This window comes from Daucus carota, chromosome 4 (genome assembly GCF_001625215.2).
Source record: "Daucus carota subsp. sativus chromosome 4, DH1 v3.0, whole genome shotgun sequence".
NCBI lineage: Eukaryota > Viridiplantae > Streptophyta > Magnoliopsida > Apiales > Apiaceae > Daucus > Daucus carota.
The window spans coordinates 46069937-46092437 of record NC_030384.2 but is presented as its reverse complement, the minus strand read 5'-3'; the positions used below and the strand labels follow the sequence as shown (position 1 = coordinate 46092437).

General features: G+C 33.7%; 2 protein-coding genes across 2 annotated transcripts; one reads left to right on the top strand and one right to left on the bottom strand.

Moving 5' to 3' along the window:
• Nucleotides 1-119: 119 nt before the first annotated feature.
• Nucleotides 120-7282, bottom strand: LOC108217461 (uncharacterized). Its single transcript, XM_064092215.1, has 13 exons — nucleotides 7183-7282; nucleotides 6523-6636; nucleotides 6340-6408; nucleotides 5644-5736; nucleotides 5463-5555; nucleotides 5216-5374; nucleotides 5067-5123; nucleotides 4910-4978; nucleotides 3893-4819; nucleotides 3347-3805; nucleotides 3013-3253; nucleotides 1913-2928; nucleotides 120-1759 (listed from the first exon to the last, which is right to left on the bottom strand). Exons 1-13 carry the CDS (start codon nucleotides 7280-7282, stop codon nucleotides 120-122), a joined length of 5037 nt encoding a protein of 1678 aa, XP_063948285.1.
• Nucleotides 7283-13029: 5747 nt separating this feature from the next.
• On the top strand, nucleotides 13030-14946 carry LOC108216872 (uncharacterized). Its single transcript, XM_017389727.2, has one exon. The coding sequence runs from the start codon at nucleotides 13797-13799 to the stop codon at nucleotides 14700-14702; it is 906 nt and encodes a 301-aa protein (XP_017245216.1). The 5' UTR covers nucleotides 13030-13796; the 3' UTR covers nucleotides 14703-14946.
• Nucleotides 14947-22501: the final 7555 nt, after the last annotated feature.

The window sequence follows — 22501 nt, the reverse complement described above, 5'->3', positions numbered from 1 at the left end:
TATGCAAAAGAGAACATATATATTTGATTAAAGCAATCTCAAACATCAGCAAACAATATTCAGGTTGATACAAAAAACCAAGCTTGCCATTACTGGCCAATATTTTATACTCTAGAAAATTATGCAGAGGGCAAATTATAAAAAATCTCCTTGTAGACAACATTTTTAGTTACATTTGTTGGTGAGCCATTGCTAGAGTTTATGAAGACTTTAAGACCACCAGGAGAAGTAACTCTACTGACAGCAACATAGTATTGGCCATGAGTAAATACGGGGTTTGGCAAATATAATCCAACTTTAGCAAGCGACTGGCCTTGTGACTTGTTGATGGTCATGGAATAGCATATCTGAAGTGGCATCTGTTTCCTGATGAGCTTGAAAGGCAGTTTGGTATCAGTCGGGCATAACTCCATTCTAGGAATGAAATGTCTTGAACCAACGAAAGCTCCACAAATGACCTCGCATTCAACACAATTTCTTAAACACTTTGTCACTATCATTCTGGTACCATTACACAGGCCAAGAGTTTGATTGAGATTGCGCATTAGCATGACAGCAGCACCAACTTTGAGTTTCAAATCGTGAGCAGGAAGTCCAGAGATGTTGAAAGCGTTCAAGTACTCAGGTGGAAAAGCAAACCCCAAATCAGATGCAGTGCCACCGAAATCTTCAGCTCGATCTACACTAAAATAGGTACTTTGTTCACCAGGCAGGTTTTCAACAATTTGAGAATTCAAATGACCAACTACCTGGTTTGTAGGAGTGAGTATAGCTCTTTCACTTATATAGCTAGCTGACATGTAATTTGACAGCAAGTCTGGATAAGTCCACTCTATCATGTTCTCAACAGAGTTCTGTACATCAGGATCACAGAAATTGATAGGCAGAAGAATGTCATCTTCTTCATAGGTTATGTGAGATTGTTGAGGAGGTTTCAGAGTACCATTACCTATCTTCAACACCCATTCAGCAAAAGTTCGCAATTCTTCAACCTCCTCTGCAGTGTTGCCTTGATTGAGCCTCATATTACGATGGAGAATATAAATTTTGGCATTATACCACAACAATGAATTTGTGATGCACGCCGAAACAATGTCACCACGAGAGGCATAATTTATAACTGGGAGGATCTGACGGAAATCTCCGCCTAAGAGGACTGTAATCCCTCCAAATGGCATTTGATATCTGTTTGGATCAACAGATTTCATTATATCTCGTAAAGAACGGTCGAGGCATTCAAATGCGTACCTATGTTGCATAGGTGCTTCATCCCATATGATTAGACTTGTATTTCTGATTAGCTCAGCTATATCAGAATCATGAGCTATCGCACAAGAGGAGTACTCATCAAGCATTATAGGAATTTTGAATCGGGAGTGAGCAGTGCGTCCGCCTGGCATTAGAGTGGCAGCAATTCCAGATGAAGCCACCGGTAAAACGATTTTGCCAAGTGAGCGGAGCTTGTAAATCAATGTTTTCCAAACGTAAGTTTTACCACATCCTCCGCTACCATACACAAAAAACAGACCTCCTTCATTCTTCTCCACTGAGCTGAGAACAGCATTATAAACCTCTTTTTGTTCAGGATTACAGTTGTGATATAGGCTTTCAAATTCATTTGCCATATTTTCAAGATCGTAACTTGTTTCCTCTAGTACCAAATTATTATGACCAGTTTGCAGGTAGGATGAAGGAGGCTGTGGCAATTGACTAAAATGTTTGATAGATTTACCAATGGATCTGAGCAACTTATCAATTTCTGCAAAAAAATAAATATATATTTAGCATCAATCTAATGGAAATACTATACAATATGTAGTAACCACGCGAAAGTAGTTGCAATTATTGTATAATGAAGAAGTGGCCTGCAAACAGTGAATTGTTCATAGTGAGAAGAAGGAATGTACAATACCTGCAAGAACATAGAATTGTAGTTGCTTCTCTGAAATGTTTGTAGGTTCTTCGCCGTATAAATTCCTACGTTGGAGCAAGATGTCATCAGCCATGGACTTCCATTGTCGTTGCCATAGATTTAGCAGGTCGGTAACTTGACAATTAACAATAATATGGACAAAGAGCTGTCTGATTTGAGGAGGCAGCCCAGATTTAGCACACTCTTCAATGACCTCATGCCACTCTTTGTCATCGTCCAATAAACCAAGATTTAAACATGCTTCTTTGAAGGAATTGTAGCATCTCCCATTGACAGTCTTCAAATGATTGTAGGAGGTGGGACCGCACACCTTAGTCAGCAAAAGACGAAGGTACCAAATCTCACCAGCACTATGATGTGTATATAGCAATCTCCCAATTTGACTTCCTTTCTTCCTCATTGTCCATATCATATCTAATTCATTCCATACGTAATGCTCTGGGATTTGATCATATGTATACTTTCTTGCAGATGGATCTGTCTGGTTAAGTAGAAAGAAAGCTTCCAGCTGTGAACGCTTGTACCTGTTCCTCCGTGCAACTTTCTCTAAAGTATCATTTTCTGTAAATGTGCACGTACGTTCCCCAGGCAGGTGGAATGAAAGACGATGCACAGATATGGACCGGTAGTGTATTGGATATCCAAAAATGCGGTAAGCTGCCTCGCACGCACAAATATACCGACCATCGAAATATGCATTAATTTCATCAACTGGTTGATCAGCTCCAACTGTTGCATTACCATTCTCAGAAGAAATTTCAACCGTGGCACGATCATGTCCTTTTAAGCAATATTTGAATAAATATTTTAAGCTCCTAGCATGACAGCAAATCTCTACATTCATGTGGCACTGATACTTGACTAACAGATCTCGGTTGTATGGAACAACCCATCTGTTGTCAAGATAAAACTGACCCTTCTTGACATTTATTCCAGTGTTCCTACGTTTGTAAATGGGAAAACCAGATTGATCAAAGATGGTGCTGGCATTATACCTGCATAACAGTATAGGATATTAGGTTCCAGAATGGATGATTTATAGATAGATAATGGCAAGTAAATATAAGTTAGTCTCTTACTTCTTCGGAAAATGCTTTGTACATTTAAAATTTTTCATGCAAGCACATTTTGGGTTCTGCAGACCACATGGTCCATGGATCATGAATTTGCTGACAGCATTGAAACCTTCAGGATCTTTCAATGGATCTGGAATCTCGGCAGATACATATTTGTCGACATTGGTACTCAGGTTCTTCTTTGAGTCTGAATTTAGCCAGATTAGCATATGTACATGTGGTAGACCACGTTTTTGGAACTCCACTACATACATAACTAACAAATTAAATAAATGTCAGTAATTGGAGAATGGAAATTGAAGATTTTAAATAAAACATTATAAAAATTAAATAGTACCTCCTAGGCAGGTACCAAAATAATTCTTCTTCTTAATGTCATCTACAATTTGTTGCAGCTTCTGGTGAAATACTCTTGCTATTATATCAGGAGAGTTTTGTGGTGAGCAGCCGGGTAGATGCTTCATCATTTCTAAAATTTCATCCCATAAAGCATTGCAAGTCATTGTGAGGAAAATATCCGGATGACCTATGACGCGGCAGACAGCTAGTGCGTCTTGAAAATTCTGCTGCATATATCGCCTGGATCCCAAGAAATTGGCTGGTAAAATGAAGCCTTTACCAACATTAGCAGTGTCAGTATTTCCCTTTTGAAGTTTCTTGGAAATATTGGTATACAAATCACTGCGCAAAATCTTTTGATGAGTACGTAGCCACCACAAACGCGCCTGCTCTACAGTAGAGAAAGCATCTACAACATATTGTTGAAACAAACGCCCACCCAAACGAACTGTAAGACCTGTTGGATTGAAAATTATTTCATTATGTTCTCAAACGATAGAAAAAGGAACAAAAAACATAACCAGAACAGAATAAGCAGCAATACCTTCGTTTTTTCGAACTTGTAGTTTGTAAGAGTAGTACTCTTTCATGGTAATGCGTTTCCTCTTCTTCTTGTTCTGGTTGTCAGGATCAACATATGGAATCTCATCATGGTAACCATCTTCACCCATGGGAAAGAGGAGTGGGTATTGAAGAGCCATAAGTGAGGGGTGTACAGAGCAGATACGTTCATAAACTTTCACATTAGGATCAATATGAGTCTTCTCAATAATAATATCCCTTTCACCAACTGTAGTGTTTATGTCTCCAACCAGAACAGCAGCTACCTCATCTGATGGGCCGATATTATTTTCACGGCCACTCTCCGAACGACAGACTTTCATTTTAATTCTCAGATTCCTTATTGGCTGCTCTTTGAAGCGATCCCTGGCTTGTCTAAACTTCCTGACCAGCTGATTAGTTTCATCTAGCATCCTTATCAAGCCTTCAACAATCTCAGAATTGACAGGCTCACCATCATCAACTCTTACCCATTTCATCCTATTCTGCACCTCATGTTCAGTGTCATATATATAAAGTTGACAAAACTTCGGATCTTTTCCATCATCAGGGATGAGTGTACCAAAGACATGGTGATTTTGACCATTGAGACGATATACATAAGGAGCTCTTCCACGATTAATTGAGTAGTCTACTTTTCCACCAGTTGAAGTAAAGGAAAACATTGCATTGTATAGACGGATATGCTGCTTAAAATGCTTGGACTTGTTTTTATCAGTGTACAAATGCATGAGGTAATCAGGAGTTGGTGGAGTCGGTGGAAGTTTAATGGTACCTTGTCCACAACATGTGCTAAACTTAGGGATGCCCTTCGTAACATTTTTATTCACCCTCTCCTCTTTCCACATAATAGCATGACATTTGTTACAGCACTCGGTAGGAGGTCCCAAAGAGGCATAGCCATTTGGCACTGCAAAAAATATAAAACATCCATTACAAAATATAAAACATCCATTACAAATTATTGTAGAGAAATAGTGGCATGAAAAGAACAAACTACCTTGATGCATAGGAAGAGCGTCTTCAAATGGCTCCGGTTCTGATGAGTCTTCAGAAACATCACTCCTATCTACATAACATAATTTATAATTTTAAAAAAGATAGGGAAATAGAATTAGGCAGGCATCATTAAAAAGTTAGATGCTCTAAAGTATTACCAGAATCAGAGAGCCGTTCTTCGTCTTCAGAAGGTATATCAGTAGGACGGGAATTCTCTAATAGCAATAAACACATTTGAGTCATTAGTGTTCGAATAATTAAGGAATTGAAGGATTACAACCAGATTCTTAAGGAAAGAAATTGTTACCAATTTCTTCGTAATTGGTGTCATCATTTGTTGCCTGAAACAACCGTGAACAGCGTACTTGTGTAGTGTCAACAGAACGGTTTCTAACATTCTGTGTTGTACATGACTGAGGACTATTTGTTGAAGCAAATAGATTCTTGAATATATCAGAACGTGGGACTGTGCACAAAAAAATTAACTCATTAATTCTATGAAATATCATCAAATTGTGGAGAAATATATTCTGTTTTAATTTTAAGGGTGCAACCTGTTTTCTTTTTGGGTGCAGATTCAGGGCTATTGGTGGATGTGGTAGTACTGCGGGTTGGTGCTTTATGCACACGATTTGTTGTACGGGTGCCTAAGTTATAAGCCAGTAAAATGTTATGTATTCTCAAAATAAAAGGTACACAATATCATAAGATGCTCATTTTAATACAAAGGTTTACCAGAAGCATTTGTTATATTGGAAAGTGGTTGTCTAGACGGGTGCATAGGCAGAGGTGTTGAACCAAATCCATTAGACTCAGCATTTAACAAACCTAACATAAAACAATGCACCAACAAATGGTGTCAAGCAGGCAGCAGCATAAACAAAATGCAATCCATGTAGTAATAAAACATATTCCATGAACTCTTAAATATTCCATGACCTAAGTACCTGGCGTCCTGTTTTTTGCAGAACAGGAGGTATTGTTCGTTGAGGTTGTACTTCGGAAGGCTCCAGAACGGACACTGCTACTTGTACGGGGAGTATTTGTTGCACCAATTAAATTATTGAATATATGAGAGCATGGGACTGTCCAAAATCATAAAGAAATCTATCATATATCGAAATGAATAAATGCTTCATAATTTATAAAGCAGCTATATATTTTGTTGTGATTGTAATACCACAACCTGTTGAATCTCTGGGTGCAGTCTGGGGAGTATTTTCGGACGTGGCAACACAACGGGTACCTGCCTTACGCCCACAGTTCCTTGTACGATTACCTTTATTATTATCATAACAAATAGTGAATGAAAACACACAATAGCCAAAAATAAACCATGGTGAATGAGAATACAAAAACATTATTATGATAACAATTGGTCAATGAAAACACACAATCGACATAAATGAAACACAAAGAAAATGCGCATACCTTCTAAATTTGTTCTGTTGGGAGTATGGAATCCATGTGATTCAGAAGTGGGACTGCCTGTCAACTCTCCTAAAATAATAGGTAGAAAATGCAACAATATCTTTACTAACACTGTTTCTTTAACGGTTACCTCCATTATCAGAACAAATCGACATAAATGGAGCACAAAGAAAATGAGCATACCGCCTAAATTTGTTACGTTGGAGAGTGGTTCCCTAGAGTTCAATGTGTGCACATTGGGAGTACGGTACCCATGATAATTACCAACAACAGAGCTGGGACTGGCATTCAATCCACCTTAAAATATAGGTAGGAATTAAAAAATGCTGTACTACCACTGTTTGTTTTACTAACAACAGAAATAGTGAATTAAAACATAGATTCGACATAAATGTAATTAAAGGACAGTGCACATACCACCTAAATTTGTTATGTTGGATAGTGGTTGTCTAGAGTTGAATGTGGGCAGAGGAGGAGTACGGAATCCATGAGAAATGGGACTGCCATTCAATACACCTAGAAAAACAGGTTGTTTGAGACAACAATTGATTTTACAACAGTTATTTGAACTATTAATATATGGTTTTACATTGTGAGCAGTGTTGGTTGAAACTCACTCTGTGTATTGGAGGATTCCTGATGTGTTGTGTTCGACCCATGAATCTTTCTTCTCCTTCGAACTGGGCTGTCTACATCTCAGTTGTAATCAACCAAATAAACACGCCATAAATAGAACAGAATGGAACCACCATCATAAATAAAACGGAATGTAACCACCATCATAAATACAACAGATTGTAACCACAATACATGGAAAATACAACAGAATGTAAGCAAAATCACCTTGCAAGGAGGTGAAATTATCAAGCTTGAGATGATCCCAATTAGCCTGAAAGTAAGCAGAAACCGCTTGTTTATCATCTACAAAGAAAACATCTAACATTAAACCGAAAACAATACATGAAAAATACATACCTCTCTCATTAAAACGCGGCCAATCCGCTAGCTGAGAATGATTTTGAGAGCTGGAGATTTGAAATTTTTGGATTAGGGTTCCTAAGTGGCAGCTGCTGAGGAGTGAACATTGATTTGAATTTGAATTCATGGCTTGACTCAGGATTGGTAAGCAACACAGCGACGTAGTTGAGCTAAAAACAAAATGGACTTGAATATGCAGCAGCTCAATGTCCTGCCATTTGAGGAATTTTAGTTAAATTGAATATAATTATGCACAGACATGAAGCAAAAGAAGTGGGAAAGAAGCATGAGGACAAATAAAGTACTGGGGGAGCATTAATTAAGCTTGGCTGGTAATAAAATGTTAGTGGTCTGAAACGAATGGCATAAGTTGTAATTTGTATTGAAGTTTTAGGGTAGGGGGTGTAAAAAAGCTGGGAATAGGATTCAGGATTTATTATATAGATAGATAGTTGTTGAGAGCTGCATGTGCATCTCATCATACTGGACAAACCGTTGCAAAACCAACTACCAAATCATAATAAAAACCATACTTTTCCACTTTATTAGATGGAATTATTCTAAGCTGAATTCAATATCAACTTGTAACTTAAAGATACTTTCTTTCCGTTTCTGTGTCTTTAGATTGAGGGCCGAAATGAGATCAGTTGTTAAAATTGCCTGTTTGGCGAAACAGATAGATGTGTTCAATTAAAGGGTTTTAATATGTGGGTATTATACAGGGTACAAGTTGGTACAGATTCGACATCGATTATATGGCAAGCATATGTTCTATGGCATATGGGACTCAGACTATGAGCTGGTTAGAGAAAATTTGTCTGCTCATAATTTTCTTTGATTGCTTTTGGGGTTTTTTTCTTTTAATCCTGCAGTTTTGTTTTGGTTGATGTGTTGACTAATAGATGCAATGAGACCAAATCTTGAGAAGTTAAACAAAATGAAATAAGCTTTTGCCTGATGGGTTGAGGAAAACGTTGCCCAAGTTTAATCAACAAATTAAAATGATAACTTATATCAACTGAGATAGTGATAGACTTGTTTAAAACGCTGCATTCTTATATGATCAGAAAATCTCAAACAACATGAACATTGCACGCTTTCGTGTAGTTTACTAATAACAAATAATCAGAATACACATGGCAGTGGTATCATAACGGATGACCTCTCATTTGGCTGTGGCCTGTGGGAGGGTTGATAACGAGCTGATAACTTAACGTGGTATCATGGCAGTAACGAATAAGCATTCGAGTGAGAGGAGGAGCCGGTAACTTAGTGTCTACATTTCAATGCAAAACCAAGGGTCCTAACGGGGTAAATCATTGGAAGTTGTTTTGCAAGTCTATTATATGGTCCAGTCACATTGCTCTTTATCCATGCCTGGCGCCTGCTATCCTAATCATAGTCACTTATTGACCTTCAACAAAATAATAATAATAAACTAGAACATTTCTTTGGAAAAACATAAAATTCCACAAAACTACTTCAATTCTTATTACTTCCACAATAACAGTGTATGGCCATTATCCTGTACCGTGTTCACCTTCATTGTTACAATTGTTTACTAGATAGTTGATACTCGATGTATGATTATTCTGGTAACGTCATACAGAATCCATAGAAAATGGCTAGTTCGAATGCTCTCCCTGGCCATGAACATACATAATGATTTTCTCACTTGTTTCTGCATAAGAGCTTTTGATTAGATCCACTGCAAGTCTGCAACCTTCGATTGCACTCAGCCTTCTCTATAATTGCAGACAAGATCTTTATGGTCGTATTCAACTGATATTTTCAAGTTTCGACAACTTTAAAAGGCCTCCTAAGTTTTCGCCCCCAGATTCATATATTTTTTTAAAAATAAAACACTTTGATTACCAAGGTATTGTTTATATGAAATGTATGTGAATTGAAAATTCAGAAGTACCTGGAGATCTCATGCTGGCATGCTGGTTTTAAAATACAGTTAACTGTCACACAAATATTTTATGTATAAGTTGTGGGAAAAATGATCAGCAAGTACTTTAAGACTGATCCCAAAACTTTGAGCTTTGGATATAGTTATTAAATAACAAGTTGATTATGCAATTGATTTCTCTGCAGATACCAGATGTAAGAATGTGATCGTCAGACAAAAGCGATTGAGCTAATATACTACAGTAGTTATTACTTCTCTGCATGCATCTTTTATTTCAGTAGTAATAGAACTAAGAGCATCTCCAGCAGTGTCCTAATGAGGTTTCCTAAATATATAATAAACAATTCAAATTCTACTAAATAATAGGGACCCTATATTGATTGACAACTCCGACAATGATCCCTATTTGTCTTCATTATTATTATTATAATATTAAATTCAAATTCTTTTAACAAAGAGATAACAAAAAATATGTGGGGAAGAGTGTGCAAAAAGTGAGAGTTGAATGTTTAATCATTAAAAATGAAATGAGGAATGGGTTGGGGATTCCCTACCATTGTGAGGAATGGAAATTGGATCCTAACATTCAGGGAATGAGGATTCTGCTGGAGTGAATTTTTGTGCATATTCCTTAAAATAATAACTTAGGATTTCATATAGTTAATCTGCTGTAGATGCTCTAGAAGTATTGAGAATTCACAGAGGGTAATGAGATATTCAAGTTAGCGTGTTATTTCTGTCCAGTGCAGTGTTTTGAAAATTCCGTTTTATTTAAAATCTTCTACTAATTTTTAAAATCTATTTTGCCGACATATTAATTACACTCCGATTTGATTAAATATTCCTAACTTATCGAAAAATCTCCTATAAACTTTCAATAAATCTCGAATGTCAATCGATTAGTTTTGATTCCCGATCTCGACATATAAACTTTTACCGCAACAGACCAACAGTTAAGATTGTAACTAAGCTCAGAGCAGAGTACTTTGTGAATGTGATCCCAGACCCATCTTTCTGTATATCTAGCATTGATTTTTTATAGCGCTCCATATTACTCCCTCCGTCCTTCCGAGTAGTTTACATACACTGTTTGCACGCATTTTGAGGCTCTTTTAAAATATAGTTTGATAACTTTTTTAACTTTTATTCAGAGAAAAAAAGTTAAAAATATATTATGAAACTATACTTTAAATGAGTGTGAAAAAAAATGCCAAAAAATAACGTAAAAAAATGGGAGAGACAGAGGGAGTACTATTTATTAAAAATAAAAACTAACTGTAATTCTGTAACGATCTAACCGCCTTTACTGAGCATATGCAAAGCCACCTTCAAAAGCACTCTTTATATGACTTTTATATGCTAAAAATAACACATTAATATTGCATTCTCCATGAATAATAATATACCTTGTCACTTGTAGTTGTGAAGAAAAATCAAAACGGCAACAAACATATGATCGACAATACTACAGTAGCCGTTATTATCACCGTGAAATAACTTTACTCTGGGCGTGCCTAGGGGAGGGAGGCTTTTGGTTTTCGCTTTCACGGGTAGAATAAAATAACCTGATATTAGAATCTTAAAATAAACCCTACAAATTTTGATGTAGGCCAACACAATTTGCACATGAGATATGGATTTGGATGTTAATAAACGTGATAGCGAGTTGTCTAAATTAAGACAAATTTCTTATTTTATCTATGGGTGAAATTTGTGTTACATGTGTTTCGAGATTTCGTAATATTTAATGTGCTTATTAAGAAAAAAGAATAATAATTTGCATGTAGACAGCTTCTAGAATATCGCTGCCTTTCATATGCTGAAAGCCTTGCATTAACTTGGACTAAATTCTTTTTTTTTTGACAGATAATTTGGACTAAATTCTAAATAACGGTGATAAAGGTACTCTCGGGAAAACTAAAACGGAGTGTATTTGATTGGGAATTTTGAGAAATTTTTTATTGATAAAATTCATTAAAATATTAGAGTTTTTATTGAAATATTATATTATATTACAAAATCTGATGGCATTTAATCAGGATTTTAAATTGTGCTTAAAAATTCGATGATATTCAATTGGGATTGTTTAAAATCTATTAAGATCTGTTGGGATGGTATTCGAATGCTGATGACTTTTTTTGGATTTTATAAAATGATGGATTTTGTGAGAATTTCTGGTGTATTTTAAATTTTTTGAAATACCATCAAAATCTATGAGATTTTGAAACATTATGCTTATATCATAGAAAATCAACTCTATAACGTTTTATCAGGAAATCGTAAAATATCAAAATCACATATAATCCGTTAATATTCATAGATAAAAAACAATCTATTGAAATTTCAATCGAATGCATTCCATTAAAATTCATAGATTAAAAACAATCAATTCCAAAATGAAACAACTATTTATAAAGAATATTCTTAAATTTGAGATTATGAATTTATAAAGATATAATTTATGGGAAATGCTAGATATCCCAAAAATTAATTCAAATTTTTTTCCCCAAATGACGTGTCAAAGTCTGAATGGCTGTATTTTATGAGACCCACCCGTATATACATCAATCACCCAATCAGAATTTTCCACATATCATTTGATAAAAAGTTTTGGGTTATGTAGCATTAGAGCATCTCTAACGGCGTTGACTATAATCGTTGGCTAAATGGAACCTGCAAGACATTATGTAAAATTTGCTGAACCTGTAAGACATTTTGCTTCAATGGTATTGGCTATATTGGTTGGATATAATTTAAAAATCATATGTTATTGATATTTTAGATTGTTAAAATAGAATATATTAGTTCAATATAGTAATAAATGATGTGCAATCTTTTTACATATTTCTTACAAATCTGTAGAGGTTTGACAAATTTAACCATACATAGGAGGTTGGCTAAATTTATAGACCATATGGTTGGAGTATGAGTTTTTCGAGCTGTTGGCTAATTTTTTTTATTTATAGTATGCCAACTCACCAATGGTTGGAGATGCTCTTACCAATAATTTATACATAAAATTTTAATCGGATATAATTCAATATATGAATTTGAGATTTAATTGGTAAATCAACTGGATCCTAATCGTTTACAAAGTAATAAGTATTACATTCCAAATCAAGCAGATTCTTAGTCATAATAATTATCGGGTGAAGAGGTTTCTGTTGCTGTTTGAAAATTGGGTGAGTTCTAGAATATATGGGCAATTAATCAAGGAATATCATTCCGAATCACTTGAATAGAAGACTTTGCAATTCGACACAAAAGATTAGAGAGAATTTTGGGGACTGAATGCCAGGATGAGTATGCTGCTAGCTGTGTATTGATGTTTGATTTTCACCGTGTTTTGGCTGCCTGGTTCAGGTAATTTCTTCAACTCAAATTTAGCTGTAACGGTCGAACATGAAAAGAATGAAAATCTAGCACCTTCTTCATCTCTGAGTTTTTTTTAATATTTTTCTTTTCCTAGAAATTTCTCTGAAATACCGGGTTCAGTATTAATATTGGTGTTCAATATTAAAAAATTTCCGATTAATTTTTTAAACAAATCTCAACAATTTATCGATTACATTCCATTTCGATTAAAAATTCCTGACTTATCCTCATGAATCTTGAATTGGGGAGTTCCGATTTTTGATTTCTATGACTTTAGTTTATAAAAATAATTGCCTTATACGTTATTTTAGGAAAAAAGAAAAAGAAGCGGATGGGCAGCCTTTGGTTGCAGTTGGTAGATGTCTTGCCTAATGTTTAATACATTTGGGCCCAACTTCACAATCAGATTATCCATCACCCCTCTATGCACATGTTCCAGAAAAGCACCCTTCAGATACTCCTTGTTTGGCTATATCTATCATTCTTGTTTAACTAATCTAACCCTTTCATTACCACACACCTTATTACATTAATCACCAACTCTAAACCAAATCTCACTCTCTCCTCCCCTTTATCACCTAAAAATCATGCTCCCATCTCTCATTTTATACAAGCTCTTCTTACATAAGCTCAATTAAACCACTCCTTTTGATTAACCATTTGTCAGAAAGTCAAACTGTATTATATTTATACAACATCACTATCTTTCTGTGCATACTATTATATATAACCATACGGCATGAACTGTCAGTCTGTCACTCAAAAATGTACTACTCATTTTTTTAATTTATTTATGTATGTTGGTTAGTATTTAAATCTTAAAACCATGGCTCTCCCTTGTTCTTGCTATCTTCCTACTAATAATATTTGTTTAAGAAGCTGCAAATCTTATTAATTGCTTATTAGTTAGCCATTAATCTTTGTTAGGCAGTTACATATGTGCTTTAATAGATGAGAGGACAAACGGGGATTCATAAATTTATATTCCAGGGGCGCAGAAGCGGTCTTTTATAATCTTCAACGCCTCCGATTTCTTCTACACAAGGCAAGGCATAATAATAAACCCTTCTCTAGTTTCTCTCTGTGTCTGAAATTTTATGTTGTACTTTTAGTGTCAGTTTGAGTTTGAGATATTTAGGATCTTTATAAGTGAAAACCGAAAGGTGTGTTTTATTGTTTTCTTGGAAAGATGAGAAACATAGCAACTTGTTATAGTGAACATGCGATCAAGGTTTCAGATTCGTATTGTTCTGGACCATCAAATCAGCCTATCTTTTCGCCAAATTTGATCCCTTCGGTACAAGATGCGGTTACGTGTATGTACAGAGTTAAGCTCTGTTCAGAGGACCAGCTCTTGATCACGGTTACATGGTGCAGCAGCCTCATGGACCAGGGGTTCACGATGACTCTCATCGAGGACCCGTCGTGTCCGTTTAAATTTAGTACGAGACGGTTGTATTTGCATAAGATCAAAGGCACAAAAAGCTTGGAATCAGCCAATTCTAAGGTTGAAGTCTTTTGGGATCTTTCTTCTGCTAAGTATGATAATGGCTTGGAGCCGGTCAGGGGGTTTTATATTGCGGTTCTTGTTAACTTTGAGCTGAGTTTACTTCTTGGAGACATGGAGGAAGAGCCAGAAGTGAGGAAACTCATGTGCAAAGTGCCTGTTTCCAAGTTTTCATTAGTATCACGAAGCGAACATTTCTCAGGCGGTGCAGTGTATTCAACCAAGGCTCAATTCTTCGATACTGGGACGAGTCATGACATTTTGATCAAGTGCCTTGTGCAAGAAAAGGGAGAGAAAAATTCAGTACTCTCTGTTTGCATCGATAATAAAAATGTGGTTCAGGTAAAAAGATTAAGATGGAATTTTCGTGGTAATCAAATCATATTTATCGATGGTTGTTTAGTAGATATGATGTGGGATGTTCATGATTGGTTCTTCAATCCCAAATCTGGGTATGCGATATTCATGTTTAGGCCGAGGAGTGGATTGGATAGCAGGTTGTGGTTGGAAGAGAAAAAGCTGGAGCAGAATGAACATGAAAAACCTGGCTTCTCCTTAGTCATATCTGCCTGTAAGAATCCTGACTAGAGTCTTTCTTTTGTCTTCTGGCTCTTGGTTTATTTTCTTCTGTTCTTCCTTATTTTGTTTGGGATTTTTTTATATAAATTATTAGTGAAAACATAGGATATCAGTATATGGTTTTGTTTTATGACCATGTAATGAGTTTTATATGAAGCAAATTACATTGTACATATATATTCTGCAGTGGAACCTCTATCAGTATGTCTTTTTTTTCATTTGTTTTTTATAATAACAATGTCATTTCTCCGTATGATGGAAAATCTGGTTTTTATTCGGAGAAAGTTATCTTCTCATTGATCAATGGAGGTCTTGTTTGTTGTATCAACATGATGAGTAGTGTAGTTCCTCGTAAAACTTTAGACCAGCGAAGATCTCTTATTCTGGTAATAAGAGACTAGTGTCCGCATGTGTGCGATATTCATGACTGATATATCTGCATAATTCATAGTAACAAATAAATATCGTAGTTGAGAAGCCGAACTGGTAATGGACAGAAAGGGAAGTTACTCATTTTCTCTTCTTGTTTGTTTAAGGGTATATTCGTTACTTGTAGTTCAGTGCCCTCCTAAAGAGGACTTTACATATCGAAAATAAAGAATCGTATGGGGCATGAGCATGTCGATTATCATGATATGTGAAAAGCAGCATGTTTTTTGGGCGCACCAAGATCATTATAAACTAACAAAGTGATTATAAAAGTAAATCATCCTTGTCATAAGCATGTGTATCACTGAAAGACATGTTCTTGAGCTAAGAACAATAGCTATTGATTCTGCAACACTGAAAGGATTGTTAAAATGACCTGCATATCCTTCGTTTTTTCAAGTTAAATATATTTGCTCCGAAAATGAAAGGGTGAGGTTGGTCTTTTCTTTATGAGTGTGGAAGGCCAACCGGAATTGTTGGTTGATACACTGCAAAAAAAGGTCGAACCAGATCCAAATAATAAGAGTCAAATGAATTAAATTATGAAAATGTACACACAAGTGGACTCTTGGTTGTTTTACTTGCAACCAAAATTAATTGCTCGCCATGTCGTTTTCCAAATACTAACAATTTGGAGTAATCAATACATCGGCTTCTTGTGCCTTGAAAAACATAGTAGTCCTTTTCTGCCGTGTCAAATCTGCAAACTTTTGTTATTGTCAACCCCAGTGTCAATACCGTTGTGCAGTAGTAAAACATAAGGAATATGTACGCTCCTGTATAATTTTAGCTGCTGATATTAACCTCTGGGTCTGGGACTCTGGATAGCCTCTTTTTATCTTTTCCTTTTCACTGAATTGGTGACCGGGCAGGCTGGGAAGTTCAAATTGTGGGGATAAGAACATTTTTTTTTTGAAGTTAGTATATTTCCTGTAATTTTTTTGTTCTTGTGGGGGATGAGAATTTTTTAATCAGGTATAATCATGAATTTTTGCCGGTTTTTAATTGGGTCGTGTACCTCTCTGGTCTCTACGTGTCTTGTTACTGTGATGTTTAGAAATATTACGAGCTCGTAGTACCCTTCATAATGGAGGAATCAGGCATTCAAAATCGATGAAGCTGAACAAATAATCATGAAATTGTAGATGTTCGTCTGGAGTTCAAAATCAAATTTCAACTGATTTTCGATATAAAAAAATGACTTGTTTATCTAGTAAATTTCAAATATTAGCCGAAGCTGGGGCTGTGATCTAGGGAAATCTGATCCCGCATCTGACCCTTCGGTTGTTGATGGGGAGGATTGAAATATGTTGTCATTCTACAAGTTCGCTTCGTAAACGAGTGAATTATGCCTCATTGGACATTGTTTTGCAGACTATAATAACTTTGTTGAAAAACATGTGAAGTATGTTTAATAAATTTAAAAATAATTTTTTTTGAACAACATTTTTAACTCAAACGAATGAATTAATCAGAGATTAGTTATGCACGTTAAAAAACAAAAAAACAGGATACTTAAATGAATGACAAGCAATAAGTTTGAAAAGGTGCACGTACAGAAATGAATCGAGGAGACAGATTGTCAAAAACTACAGAACCTGCATTGAAAGCAATGTGTATTTTAGTAAGTGCACAGTTATGCACACCACCCACATATGTGCAGTCAAGGCCACAACAACTTAAGAAGGTGCTTAAACCAGTCGAGAGAATTCCAACCCATACTGCTGCACCAAAAGCTGTTCTTTTCACGCTGCAAAATGGAAGCAATTTTAAATATCAAATTACTAACGTGCTACATGGCGAGCTCTTACTTTTCCCTTTTTTTATATATGTTGAATGTTTGAATGTGGTCAAATTTAATCAAATAAGTTAAACGGGTTAATTATCAAGTTGGTCACTGAAGTGGGCTTAATGTATCAAGTTGGTAACTGAACTCAAAACGGTATCAAGATGGTCACTGAAGTGGTCATAAATATCAAACAAGTATCTTGAAATATGAGTTCAAGCACTAAAAATATTATTTATAAAGTTTTACATATTATTTTTAAATGTTACCAAAATCAAGTAAAATGTTATGACTTCTAATATTTATGACAAAAAATTTAGATTTTATCAAATTTATTTATTATTTATTTTTAATTAAAACAAAGAAATAACTATATAATAAAATATAAATAATAAATAAACTTGATAAAATCTAAATTTTTTGTCATAAATATTAGAAGTCATAACCTTTTACTTGGTTTTGGTAACATTCAAAAATAATGTGTAAAACTTTATAAATAATATTTTTAGTGCTTGAACTCATATTTCAAGATACTTGTTTGATATTTATGACCACTTCAGTGACCATCTTGATACCGTTTTGAGTTCAGTGACCAACTTGATACATTAAGCCCACTTCAGTGACCAACTTGATAATTAACCCTAAGTTAAATTGTACCCCTCCGTCCTACCAGGTTCTTTACTTTGACACGTATTTTAAGTCTCCTATAAAATATACTTACATTATATATATATTTTTAAAAAAAATTCTGAAAAAAATTTAAAATTTAAATTTTAAAATTATGAAATCTCGAAATGCGTTTACGTAAACTTAGAGTTGGTAAGAAGAAGAGTTTCGTGGTCTGACCCTGGATGGTGATGGGCTTGGGTCCAGTGGTTGGCGTTTTGGGGCTGACCGAGGAGGAGGGTGGCTAGAGGCCTCAAATCTGCGCTCCCTGCTGGCTGCTGGATGGAGTATTGTTAAGATTTGTTTTGGGCCGAACAAAGATTACTAAAATCTCACCTATGAGTATAAAAGGTGGTGGGTTTTTTTTCCTATATAATAGAGCTTACTTATTTAAAAAATGGATAAAAGAAACTTATTTTATTAAATAATAGTATAATTATTCTTTTAACATTTATGAGAAAATTTATTTATATATGTTCGGTTTTTCTAGTGTGTGCCCATGGGCACTGTTAAGCACCAAAATTCATAAGTTTGGTTGATTTTGATTGACTACTACTTTTTTATAATGGTGGACCCTCCTGCAAATTCGACCACGCCAATCAAAATCCACCAAACTTATAAAATTTGGTGCTTAACATGTGCCCATGGACACACATTGCACAAACCCATATATGTTTATCTGAGAAGATATGGACTTATATGCCAGACAAAGGTTGTTAAGTTTCATCAGCGGCCCAACGTAAACCATAAACTGTGACCCCCATTCAAAGACCGAAAATGGCCCGAAGGCCCGAACGTCTGGCTCGGAATGTTCTACTGATGGTAAAAACACACAGGCCCAAATTGGTGAGGCTTGTCCGTATTTATCGTTCCATTTAAGAATTTAACATATAATTTTTTAGCTAGAACTTATCATTTTCTTTTATCATTATCTTTTTTAATGTTTTTTTTCAGACCTTTTTTAATGTTTTAAACGTTGGGGAAAAACAAAAATAGTTGCTTGTATATTAATGTGGAATGATCTTCTTTTTAAGCTCAGCACTCCATATCAACGATACTTTGTTTCGGTTGTTATTACCTATCTGTATGCTTCATGAGCTCAAGAGTTTAATTTTTTGCTCACCTAAATTTATTGGTGGAAGTAGATGAGGATTTAATCTGGACACTCTCGTGAGCTCTTCTTATCTACCAATGCGGGAGGTGGTTGAGGTGAGACGGGAAAGAGATGCAAAAATAGAATTACATGGAAGTGACTCGCTAGTATATATCAATCTCTTGAATAAATGTTGTGAAATTTAAATTATGACTATCATAATATTTTTGTTAAAATATTTATTTCCTCCGTCAAATCTTTTTTCATTTAGACTATTTTTTATTTATAAATTTATTTAAAACAATATATATATATATATATATATATATATATATATATATATATATATATATATATATATATTAATAATCTCCGCAATCTTACATTTATTTATCATTATTCATTACTTCTATGGTTCTTTTTCTTTTTTGGAAATATTGCGTCAATAATGTTAAAAGCTCATCCAACATTTTTATCAGGAAGTTATTTTTACTCAAAATATTTAAATATGATTAACAGTTGTCCCCAGTGTTACAGAAATCGGGAATCGGACCAAATCGGTTGAGTTACCGATTCAAGGATTAATCGGAAATCGGGGATTAATCGGAGTTAAAATCGGGTTTAATTTAATATTAAAATATTATTTAATATTTAATTATTATTATATTAGCTATTTAGTAACTAATATATTTACTATATTCATAAACTCTATAATTATTCATATTTAAAGTAATATAGTATTTTAATTTTAATAATTTATCACATATACTTCGATTATTAAAAATATATAAGGATTAATCGGATTTCAAAAATCGGATCGGTGGCCGACGTTGCAGAGGATTAATCGGGAATTGATCGATTAAATCGGAGATTTTTAGAACAATGATGGTCCCACATCGATTATAAGAGGGGCAAATAATTAGAGTGGTGGAATTCGACAGATTTTGAGTCCAAAACATGAAAATAGAAACTATTAGAAGTAATCCTATATCGATGATGAGAGGGTGTCCAGCAAGTGGTATGAAAGTTCCAAAAAATTCTATGAAGGAGCCGGCCCAACATGTATAGTTCTTGAGAGCCGGAGCCTTTTGCAGTTGCCATTAAAATCCAAAATTTAAATTATTTTTGATTTTAAGCTGAAAATGTATATTTGTATAATAAATTATAAATCATTTTAATGTCAGAAATAAGTCAGAAACTAACTTAAAATCAAAAGTTAGTTTGAGTTATTTTTTTCAGTGACAAAACTTTTTTAACCTTTTTTTATATAAAAATTATTCACAAGTCATAAGTTACTACAAAATCAATTTTATTTTTATTATTATATTTTTAATAACTTATAAGTCATTAATATGTCAAAATTATCCAGACATGCATTTTAAACTCTCAATATATCATATCAGATAAGTCACGTTAAGTCGTAAGTCATAGATTCCGCCAAACGAGCTCATAGTTATGTACCCTTAAATCAGATTCTTTTGTTTATTTAAAAAACAAATGTCTCTGTAGAGAATGTCTGCTTTACGAGATTTGGTACTTGTGAGTGAAGAAAGAGTTCAATTAAATGTTATAAAAAAATGTGGAATATCTTAGGAAAAAAAGAAGTAGCATCAAGATTAAGCTACTTTCGTTTCATCTCACCTACTCCACCGAATATGAATAAATTTAATAATTACTCCAGTTGGACACTGTACAGCCAACACATTGTTCAATTTTAAAGTGCTTGCTCTCTATAAAACTAACATTCGCATCTGAGAATGGAATATTACACAGGTGATTTTACAGTACCCACCTCATACAATTGAAAATTCTTTTCTTTTGGTTGCTCGTCGGATATGGTTCGAGATCGAAGCATTTGGATACTCCAAGTCTCCAACTAGACAATCGCCTGATTTGAAGAAAGTTCGAACAAATTTGATAAAAGGTCGGTCCTAATTTGGGCTTTAACGAATTTCATAAGTTTATGTAAAATTGGGTTGGGTAAAAGTTTGGAATAAGTCCCGGCAGAAAAAAAGGTTTAAAAGCTTGGATAGGATTGAATCATTTTATAAGATTAAACTATAAGCTAAGTGATGGAATATTGTTCGTTTTAGTATTTTGATGAATGGAGTTTCAATATTGTAATAATATATAATCAGACTTCTTTTATAAATAAATAATTTTATTAAAATAAAATATTTTATAAAATAATTATCGAAATCCAGCTATTACAAACACCCGAAATATCAATTGCAATTTAATTGTGAAATACAAAACGAGCTAATTAAATAGTCATTTTGTTTTCAGATTGATAAAATATTTTAATTTTTGATTTAAAAAGTGGATATCTTAAATAATCAACTGTAACCGGGTCTTTTGATTGATCTTTACATAAGAATCATTATTGGCCTATATTCAACTATCATTTATAATTAAAAAAATTACTCAGTAATTCACTTGATTTTTGAATTTCAATTAAATTTATATAAATTGTGTGTTCTTTATACATATTTCACAGAATTGGTTCGCGCTCAGAGAGGACCAGCCCTTAAAATAGAATCAGAGAATGACTAAGTTTCTGCTGTAAAATCCTAAATTTTAAATATATTTTTAGGATCTAAATCGAAATACATGTTTTTTTTCATGTTTTTTGTTCTTTTATTGTTGTGTGTTCAAAAATAATTTTAAAATATAATATTTTTTACATGTGCAATTCTCAATTCTCCTGCAGAACCCTAATGAATATTAGAAATAAGCTAAAGTTTCTATGAGTTATTTGTCTAATTGTACTGATAAATATATAATTAAATAACTAATATAGAATTTTCAACTGACAAGAAGGTATAACTTAATTTCAAATTAAATACGTGTTTCAATCAATATATTTTAAAATAGAATAGATATGATATAATTTGTCATCGATTTAATTCACACACATATATATACATATAGTGACAAGTTCTACGGAGTACAAAAAATATTGGAGTACAAAATTCATACAATATAATCTAGTCATTTAAATCTTCATTTTTTGTGTTTTACAATATTTGTAAACATCCAACAACCTGCAGATTATGTTTTACAACATAAACATTGTAATCAAAAGATAGAGCAATTACTTTTATAAATCGTAGAACATTATATTCTGCAATATAAATTATAAGCAGAACAACAATCTTAATGCTTGTTAAAGTTAAAAGATATTAATAATTAATTGATAATTATGTTTAATACTACTTATAAATGATAAATTATATATAAATTTGGATAAATCAGAGATATTATTTATGATTTAATTAAAAAATTATGATTTGTACTCCAATACTTCAATGTTTTTATGTACTCCATAGAACTTAACTCTATATATATAAAATATAAATTTTTTTTATAAGTAAATTTGTGGAAAACGGTTAAACAAAAGGTAGTGGTAGTCGGCGGGTCTAAAACATTGATCGAAAACATGGTCCAATGAGCCCATAGACTGGGAATAATGTTTTACACCCCTGTTTTATCGTACTCAGCATGCGGTTTTGCATATATCTCATCTGAACTAAAATTAAATCAACTTAAAAAAATACACAAAATAGCATAAAATGACACAAAATATAACGGTGTTTGGAAAAAAGAAAACATTATGTATCTAAAAAATGGGTTTCAATTAACTTTTTAAATTTAATTAATAATATATAATTAATTTTACTCAGACCAATAAGATTTTTGCGACTAAATCATCTAAATAAATATTAATTATTCATATATCCCGTCATTGAAGAAAAAAAATCTTATATAGAATTTGAAGGAGGTAGTATTACTTTTTGAAAAAGTTAAAATAAAATGGTGAAACTGTAAAAAATG

Excerpts from the sequence above, each read along its gene's own strand:
- LOC108216872 (XM_017389727.2), top strand. The coding sequence starts at position 13,797 with ATGAGAAACATAGCAACTTGTTATAGTGAACATGCGATCAAGGTTTCA.
- LOC108217461 (XM_064092215.1), bottom strand. The coding sequence starts at position 7,282 with ATGTTAGATGTTTTCTTTGTAGATGATAAACAAGCGGTTTCTGCTTAC. Across the intron at positions 5,375-5,462 it reads TGCACCCAAAAAGAAAACAG|TCCCACGTTCTGATATATTC; the intron begins GTTGCACCCTTA and ends TTTTGTGCACAG. Across the intron at positions 3,254-3,346 it reads TTTTGGTACCTGCCTAGGAG|TGGAGTTCCAAAAACGTGGT; the intron begins GTACTATTTAAT and ends TTATGTATGTAG.